This window comes from Colobus angolensis, unplaced genomic scaffold (genome assembly GCF_000951035.1).
Source record: "Colobus angolensis palliatus isolate OR3802 unplaced genomic scaffold, Cang.pa_1.0 Scaffold187, whole genome shotgun sequence".
NCBI lineage: Eukaryota > Metazoa > Chordata > Mammalia > Primates > Cercopithecidae > Colobus > Colobus angolensis.
In genome coordinates, this window is record NW_012115010.1 from 2,558,411 (window position 1) to 2,568,252 (window position 9,842).

The window sequence follows — 9,842 nt, forward strand, 5'->3', positions numbered from 1 at the left end:
GGGTTTAAGCAATTCTCGTGTCTCAGCCTCCCAAGTAGCTGGGATTACACTTGTGCACTACCACGACTGGCTAATTTTTGTATTTTTGGTGGAGACGAGGTTTCACCATGTTGGCCATGCTGGTCTCAAACTTCTAGCCTCAAGTGATTCACCTGCCTCAGCCTGGTGAAGTGCTGGGATTCCAGGCCTGAGCCATTGTGCCTGGCCCTATTTTTGGTCTGTTTTTCTTATGGCTATGACTGTCATAGGTTTTTGGACCTAAAAGCACTATGAATGTGTGCATGTATTACACACACACACATACACATATATACACACACACACACACATACACACACATATATACACACACACATACACATACACACACACACACACATACACACACACATACACACATACACACACACATACACACACACATACATACAAGAGTGTTTAGCAAGATAGACTATTTGAAATTAGAATCTTCATAGAAAATCAGAGAACTATGGCCATCCAACCTGTGCTTTTCAACCAATTTAAATATTCTACACTTAGTAGGCAATTAAACATTTTTTTATTTGATTTTCATTAAATGGCCTGGGAAAGTAGGGAGGATGTACAATGATTTGGTTAAGAAAAGCTATAGGATGTAGCTATGTTTGAAAGACAGCCGGGCATGGTGGCTCACACCTGTTAATGCTAGCACTTTGAGATGGGTGGATCACTTGAGGTCTGGAGTTTGAGACCAGCCTGGCCAACACAGTGAAACCACATAGTGAAACCCCGTCTCTACTAAAAATACAAAAATTAGCCAGGTGTCATCAATGGTGTGTGCCTATAGCCCCAGCTACTTGGGAGGCTGAGGTGGGAGAATCTCTCGAACCTGGGAGGTGGAGGTTGCAGTGAGTTGAGATTGTGCCATTGCACTCCAGCCTGGGCAACAGAGCGAGACTCAAAAAAAAAAAAGAAAGAAAAGAGGAAATCTGTGCTTCTAAGAAAAGCAGATAATCAGTAACTACATTTCTTTTTCCAAATAAAATGTTCTTTAAAATATAGTAATTAAGGGCTGGGCACCGCTCACACCTGTAATCCCGGTGCTTTGGTAGGCTGAGGCAGGGGGTCACTTGAGGCTGGGAGTTCAAGACCAGCCTGGGCAACATAGTGAGACTCCATCTCTATTTTTAAAAAAGATTTAAAAAGTAGCCAGGCGGCTGGGCACAGTAGCTCATGCCTGTAATCCCAGCATTTTGGGAGGCCAACGCTGGCAGATCATGAGGTCAAGGGATCGAGACCATCCTGGCTAACACGGTGAAACCCCATCTCTACTAAAAATACAAAAACTTAGCCGGATGTGGTGGCACGCACCTGTAGTCCCAGCTGCTTGGGAAGCTGAGGCAGGAGAATGGCGTGAAGCCAGGAGGCGGAGCTTGTAGTGAGCCAAGATTGTGCCACTGCACTCCAGACTGGGTGACAGAGTGAGACTCCATCTCAAAAAAAAAAAAAAAAAAAAAGGAAACACAAACCCAAAAATCCAAAGAGGAGTACTGTGGATATACATGGTATTAAAAGTGTTTCTTCTGGCCTGGTGCAGTGGCTCATGCCTGTAATCCCAACACTTTGCGAGACTGAGGCGGGTGGATCACCTGAGGTCAGGAGTTCGAGACCAGCCTGGCCAACGTGGTGAAACCCCATCTCTACTAAAAATACAAAAATTAGCCACATGTGGTGGTGGGCGCCTGTAATCCCAGCTACTTGGGAGGTCGAAACAGGAGAATTACTTGAACCTGGGAAGCGGAGGTTGCAGTGAGCCAGGATCGCACCATTGCTCTATAGCCTGGATGACGAGCAAAACTCCATCTCAAAAAAAAAGGTGTTTCTTCTTATTCACAAATATTGTACTCTAGTTAGTAAATTTATTTTTATGAGGAAACAGTTTAGCAATTCCGAAACTATTTTACTATGTACTAGGAATGGAATGAACAAATAACTAGATACATTATAGATAATGTGAGCCAGATTTCTCACTGTCAGAGAAGTTACAAATAAGCAAGTGGGCAATGGTAAATGAACCTACACAGACACATAGGCTTTCACTCATGCACATATGTGCCCGCACAGATAAATACAGAAATAATATAGATGTGTATATTTATCACTACATTTCTTAGCTCTGTTGACCAAAAGACCCTAGAAAGCAACACTCCAGTTGTAACAAGCACACCAAGCACCTAGATTGTGACTTCTAACATCATTCTCCAATTTGTTCTTCAAAAAAGAACAAAGGCTCCTTGGAGAGATGGTGGATTCCAGGACTGGGGCAGGGAAAATACAAGGTGAGCCTGGAGCATCTTTTAGTACTGGAAAGTAAGAAAACGCTGAATGGATGGATGAATGAATGGATGGATGAATGAATGGATGGATGAATGAATGAGTGAATATGTGTCAAAAGGACACTGGACTTGGAAAGAGTCCCAAGTGACCAAAGCTGAAACAATTTGTGCAACAGAATTAAAAGTGATAGGATTGCATGATAACCCAAAGAATATAATTAATATCCATGAGTCCCTGATACACGCTGGTTTCTGTGCACTGTGGTCCTTCTATATCCCACCGTCTGTAACATGCCATAGCATCACTCTGTCTAAGTTGAAAGCGGGTGAGTGTGCTTACAGACTTAGTGACTTTCAGAACAGTTAAGGGATTTCAGAGAGAAAGTTCTTACAAAAGGGCCTCTGTTTTCTCATGTTACAATTGAGGAAATGATGGCCTGGAGAGGTTAGGTAGCTTGCCCAGAGTCACACAGCTAATCCAAGTCAGATTTGCAGTGGGTTTTGGGTTTCTAGGTTTTGATCACTACAGTGTGCTGCCCAGACTGTGGGTCTATGTCAGCTTGCAGTTTTTGTCATCTGTCACAGATATCTATATCAAGCCTATATTTTAAAAAGATAGACCAACTTTACTTAAAAAAAAAGTAGAACGCATAATTAGCATGTATTTTCTAGACGTGAAGATACACCACATTGGTTGAACGCTCTAAACAAAATTTTGTTTGTAATATTGATTCTTATTTCATAGGTCTAATGCTTTAAAAATACTTAATTTTTCCTCTTTAATAGCTTGTATTGAAACTCTTAAGTGGCATTTGTTGTACTTACTGTTCTATTTGGTTATATATAGAAATAATTTTTTATTTGTTTTCATTATAGAACAAATTTTGGAATCTATAAGAGCCAAAAAGGGAGACACTGATAATGTTAAAAGCCCAGAAGAAACAGAAAAAGACAAGAATGAAACTGAGAATGACTCTAAAGATGCTGAGAAAAGCAGAGAAGAATTCGAAGACCAGTCCCTTGAAAAAGACAGTGAATACAAAACACCAGACGATGACCCTGAGCAAGGAAAATCTGAGGGTAAAAAATTACTTGATTAAAAAGAAATGTTTCATCAGTGTTATTTATGAAACCTCCAGTTTTACTTGCAAAATGAAAGTGAAATATTGCAAGCAACTACTTAATTTAATATTTCTAAAGAGATCAGGATACCGTCCCCTTGTAACACGTGTGAGAATTGTAATGAGTTTTACATAATAGTGAATTTGCTATAATATTATACTCATGTCTCTATTTATACTTCTCATTAAGTTACTATTTCCCTATGAAAAAGTACTATTTTTATATTATAACCAGAATATATACTTTTGTACGTGATAAAATGTGTTCATTTTTATATTAATTACTTAAACATTCTTAATTACTTAAATATTCTTAAATACTCTTTGGATTACCTATTGCAGCAATATCCCAGAATCTAATTGCTTTAAAATGGCCATCCAACGGAAGCAGGTTTCTTTGGTGATTGATCATTTTTAGTAGTTGACTGAATGTGGTCATTTGTCCTGAAGCAATTTTAAAGAATATCTTTAAAGTTTTGTTGTGCATTTTGCTGTAGAGCCAATAGAAGTTGGGGATAAAGGTAACTCTGTGTCAGCAAATCTTGGTGACAACACAACAAATGCATCTTCAGAAGAGACTAGTGCCCCTGAAGGGAGGAGCCCCAAGGGGTGTCTCTCAGAAACCCCTGATAGCAGCAACATGGCAGAAAAGAAGGTGGCATCTGAGTTCCCCCAGGATGTGCCAGGTACAGAGGGCAGCATATCAATGCCTCTGTAATGGGGGGAATCCTTCCCTTTTGTAGTAAAATCCGAATGTCACCTAAAACTTTATGTGTTCATTCATGCTGCTTGCTTACAGTGCCATCTGTTTTTGCTAAATTGTTACCTAACATTTGGAGTTTGATTAATGTCCTCGCGGTTAGTGCTTGAAACTCATCGTGATTTTCATGCTTCTTAAACTTCATTTAGCTGTTTTTGTTTAATAGATTTTTATATTTTATCACCAGACCACACTGGCAGATATTTTAGTTTTAATTACTTACGTGCTAATGGCTCAATGTTGAATGATCTGACCTTTCTAGTTCTGTAGATACTAATAAATTAATTTTATGTTTGCATGTGCTCATGTAATATTTATAGCATTTTAAACCATAGTGTTATGGTAGCAAATCATGATCACAAAACACTGTCGTCAGATGTATTTTGACATAAAAATGTAAGTTGACCAGTAATTCATATTTTCAGTTTTTAAAGTTAAAGTTATACTCCAAGTAAGTTATATCACACCAAAAATGGCCTGTTGCACACCATGAAGGATTTTGACAACCTACCGTTCTTATGGGGATGACTTCCATTTGAGTACTGGTCAACAGTGAACTGTGTTGCTGAAAACACCAGTTTAACAGGGCGCTACAGATAGGGATGTAAGTGTAAGCTCCAGAAGAACTGCAGCAATCAGCAGTAAGTCTGCCATATTTTATATTGTTGAGAGATTGGTCATTAAGATCAAGAAACGGGCCAGGTGCGGTGGCTCATGCCTGTAATCCCAGCACTTAAGGAGGCCAAGGCGGGCAGATCACCTGAGGTCAGCAGCTCAAGACCAGCCTGGCCAACATGATGAAGCCTCATTTCTACTAAAAATACAAAAATTAACTAGGCATGGTGGCAGGCACCTGCAATCCCAGCTACTCGGGAGGCTGAGGCAGGAGAATCGCCTGAACCCCGGGGGCGGAGGTTGCAGTGAGCCGAGATTGTGCCACTGCACTCCAGCCTGGGTGACAAGAGTGAGACTCCATGTCAAAAAAAAAAATCAAGAAAACTCTGGAAACCATGCCACCTGGTGAAATGAATAAAGAAACAAATGTTGTTTGGACTCAGTGGCTCATACCTCTAATCTCAGCACTTTGGAGGCCAAGGTGGGCAGATCACTTGAGGCCAGGAGTTTAAGACCAGTCTGGGCAACACAGTGAAACCCTGTTTTTTCTAAAATTAGTCAGGCCTGGTGGTTCATACCTGTAATCCCAGCTACTCGGGAAGGTGAGGCACAAGAATCGCTTGAACCCAGGAGGGTTGCAGTGAGAGGAGATCGCACCACTGCACTCCAGCCTGGCCAACAGAGTGAGTCTCCATCTCCAAAAAAAAAAAAAGTTTTTATTCTAGAAAAGAATAGGGGCTTGACATTGAGGGGTGGGCTGAAAATAACGTAATTGTTCTCAGATATCTGAAGGGCTGATGTGTGGGCATATGAGACTTCTTCTTTGAAATGTAGGGTGCTAAGTCATAAATAGAAATTATAATGAAGAATATTTTGATTAAATATTAACAACTTAAAATTAGAGCTTTTTAGAAAATAGAAATAATAAATTCCTTTTCACTAGAGGCATTTGATAAGTACCTATAAGAGATTATTTCAGTGAGAGTCCTTTATTGAATAGATTGGAGAAACTCAGAGATCTGTAATTTAATTTTATAATGTTATGGTTAAAGTTCTGGGTCCTCTCTAGTTCTTAAAAATTATATTATCCTGGCCGGGCTCGGTGGCTCAAGCCTGTAATCCCAGCACTTTGGGAGGCCGAGACGGGCGGATCACGAGGTCAGGAGATCGAGACCATCCTGGCTAACACGGTGAAACCCCGTCTCTACTAGCAATACAAAAAACTAGCCGGGCAAGGTGGCAGGCGCCTGTAGTCCCAGCTACTCGGGAGGCTGAGGCAGGAGAATGGCGGGAACCCGGGAGGCGGAGCTTGCAGTGAGCTGAGATCCGGCCACTGCACTCCAGCCTGGGCGACAGAGCAAGACTCCGTCTCAAAAAAAAAAAAAAAAAAAAATTATCTTATCCTGACTCACATATTCAGGGTTAAAAGTTTGAAAGTTGATTATTGCCCCCAAAATAATGTGGAAAATATTTAATTCTTATTGGAATCATGATTACAATCTTAGTAGATACTTTTTAAAATATTCTTTGTACTTTTACATTGATCAGTACATTACATTACATTGAGGTTTACATTGTAAATCTCAGTCTTACTAGTGGGTTTATGTATGATCTAGTTCTGTTTCTAAACCAAACTCAGCTGAGTAACAGCTATACTTAGATTTTAGCAGACATTTGCTTTGTAAGGTATTATATTACCAGTTTATTTCTCTGAGATATATGTTCTTTTGTTATTAGAATGATTTAAGGGAGAAACTATTATCCTAGTATCTTACATGTTTTTAAAGAATGTTAAATGAATAATATATATATAAAGCACTTAGGATTGTGCCCGACACATATTAACTGCTCAGTAAATGTTGAGTGTTACTGTGACTGATATTTATAGTTAACTCCTTTGAAGAGTGAGAAAGCCTAGCGAGAATAATGAAGTGAGTGGATTGAATTACACTTTTCCTGATTCAGTAGTTGTTAATCAACATAAAAAATGCTGATTTGATGATCTGTTGAACATAACAAATGTTGATCTCTTGTAAATGAGAGCCTTTGTAGTTACACTTCACAGTTCAAATATAATAGTATTTTCATGTATTTAAATATATATTTATGGCCAGGTGCGGTGGCTCACACCTGTAAGTAATCCCAGCACTTTGGGAGGCCAAGGTGGGCGAATCACCTGAGGTTGGGAGTTTGAGACCAGCTTGATGAACATGGAGAAACCCGATCTCTACTAAAACTACAAAAATTAGCTGGGCATGGTGGCACACGCCTGTCATCCCAGCTACTTGGGAGGCTGAGGCAGGAGAATCACTTGAATCTGGGAGGCGGAGGTTGCAGTGAACTGAGATCATGCCACTGTACTCCAGCCTGGGTGACAGAGCAAGACTCCATCTCAAAAAAAGAAAAAGAAAATATATTTATATGAAAACATAAGCAAGCAGTTTCAAGAAAACTAGAATGGGAGCAAATATAGCAATCGTCAGTAGCTGGCATCAGAGGGGATTTTGGGTCTTAGCAGGGTGAGAGTGCTGGATAGCTGAAAATGCTGTCTCTACAACAAATTCACAACCTTCCCATTTAATAACTCCTAGTTCTCTTCATGACTAGAGTAAAAAACAAAACAGAATTATCATATTTATTTCCAAAACATGAAAAACGTTTTAAAAGACTTTATTAAATATATCATACCAGATTTTAAAGAGGAGTTTGGTACTTTTATAAAGTAGAGAAGCATTTTAATAGGTTCCTGACTTCAGAATATACTAACGGGGATATATCAGTGACCAAAATAGATAAGATCTGGGACCTTGGTGACTTACATTCTAGTGGGCAGTAGACAGACTTAAAAGAGTTGTGACCTTCAGAGAGAATTACCTGCTTCCCTCTGTTTCTGTGGCTCTCTATGCAGTTATTTATTCAGCAGATATTTATTGAGTGCCTACAATGTGCCTGGCAATGTGCTAGACACTTTATGATATCCCTGGACCAAACTCTTACTGCTGTTTACTACCTATGGTCAGTGGATGAGATGCCTTGTTAGACGAATTGCGGTGGGCCAGGCACGGTGGCTCACGCCTGTAATCCCAGCACTTTGGGAGGCTGAGGCAGGTGGATCACCTGGGTCAGGAGTTTGAGACCAGCCTGGCCAACATGGCAAAACCCCGTCTCTACTAAAAGTACAAAAATTAGCTGGGTGTGGTGGCAAGCGCCTGTAATCCCAGGTACTTGGGAGGCTGAGGCGGGAAAATCGCTTGAACCTGGAAGGTGGTGGTTGCAGTGAGCTGAGATCGTGCCACTGCACTCCAGCCTGGGCGACAGAGCAAGACTCTGCCTCAAACAAAACAAAACAAAACAAAAGAATTGGGGTGGAAGAATTATTCAAGGCAGATTAAGAACAATAGCCATGACAGAAGACATCTTACTTGGTTTTCTAAACTTTCAGAATGTATTTAGACATCCAATTTAATGATTAAAACTTATCAATAAAAGAGACTGTTAGATTGGATAGCATTTCAGATGGAAAGATATTTTTGGTAAAGTTTTTTTTTTGAGAGAGAATCTCACTCTTTCACCCAGGCTGGAGTACCGTGGCGCGATCATGGCTCACTGCAGCCTTGACCTCCCAGGTTCAAGCGATCCTCCCACCTTAGCCTCCCGAGTAGCTGAGACTACAGGTGTGCACCACCATGCCCAGCTTATTTATTTATTAGAGACAAGGTCTCACTGTGTTGCCCAGGTCAGTCTGGAACTCCTGGGCTCAAACCATCCTCCCACCTCGGCCTCTCAGAAGTGCTGGGATTAACAGGCGTGAGCCACTGCACCCAGCAACTCTTAAAAATTGAATTGTAACCTGCAGTAAAGTTTACAGATATTAAGTGAATAACTTGATGCATGTTTACAAGTTAACATACTTGTGTAACCAATATTATGCCCCCTCTCAGCCACCATTGCACCTAGCCCAATAAAGATAATAACTGTTCTGATTTATATCACCATCAATTGGTTTGCCTTTTTAAAAAAATTAATGGAACCATACAGTATGTACTCTTTGATGCCCGATAGCTTTTTTCTCACCTCAACAAAGTATCAATGAGAGCCATTCAGATATTGCTAGTAGCAGCAGCTCATTGTTTTTTATTGCAGTGTGATATTCCATTATATAGATAAGTCATGATTAATGTATTCGTGTTACATGTTGGTGGTTATTTTAATGGTTTTTGGTTTGGGACCATCATGAATAATACTACTATGAATATTTTACATGTTTCTTGTGCACATATATATGCATTTCTAGAGCTATAAGCCTAGTTGTGGATTTTCTAGATCCTGGAGCTGGTTTATGCTTATCTTTGATAGACACGGCTAAACAGTTTTCCACAGGGGTGGTAGAAGTATTCGCTTCTACAGTGTATGAGAGTTCTAGCTCCTCTGCATCCTTGCTAACACTTGGTATCATCAGCATCACTCTTTGTCTTTTTGGAGGATTGAGGGGACATTCTGGTGGGCATGTAGGGATATTTCATTGTTCTTTGCACTTTCCAGCTCCCTGGTGACTAAGGATGTTGAGCGTGTGTGCGTGTGTGTGTGTGTGTGTGTGTGTGTCACTTAGATATCCTCTTTTGGGAAGTACCTGTCTGCTCCTTTGCTCATTTTCTATAAATATTCTGTTTTTTGCTTTGTAGTTGTTTCACGGAAGAGGATAAATCTGGTTCTTCCCCTCCACTTTGACTGGAAGCAGAAGTACCTACATTGAATTTTGAATGTTAGCCCAATCTCATGTTCCTGGAGTAAATACAACTTGGTTGTGATGTATTTTCCTTGTGGTTTACTATAGCATCCAGCTTACTGATATTTTGTTTAGGATTTTTGCATTTACTTTCATGAGTAAAATTGGCTTGCATTTTTCTTCTCTGATAATGTCAGCCTTTAGTATCACGAATATTTTGGCCTCATATCATGAGTTCGTACTGGAAGAGTTTTTGTAGGGCTGGCGTTAATTATTTCTTAAATGTTTGCTGGAGTGATTTGGTC

At 40.1% G+C, this 9,842-nt stretch overlaps 1 protein-coding gene across 1 annotated transcript in view; it reads right to left on the bottom strand.

Annotated features, from left to right (window-relative positions):
• ARL17B (ADP-ribosylation factor-like 17B) overlaps positions 1 to 9,842 on the bottom strand; it is a 57,043-nt gene that overhangs the window by 8,288 nt on the left and 38,913 nt on the right. The window contains exon 5 of the mRNA XM_011940181.1: positions 4,708 to 4,761. Within this exon, the coding sequence (XP_011795571.1) occupies positions 4,708 to 4,761 (54 nt within the window). The remainder of the gene's footprint in view (positions 1 to 4,707; positions 4,762 to 9,842) is intronic.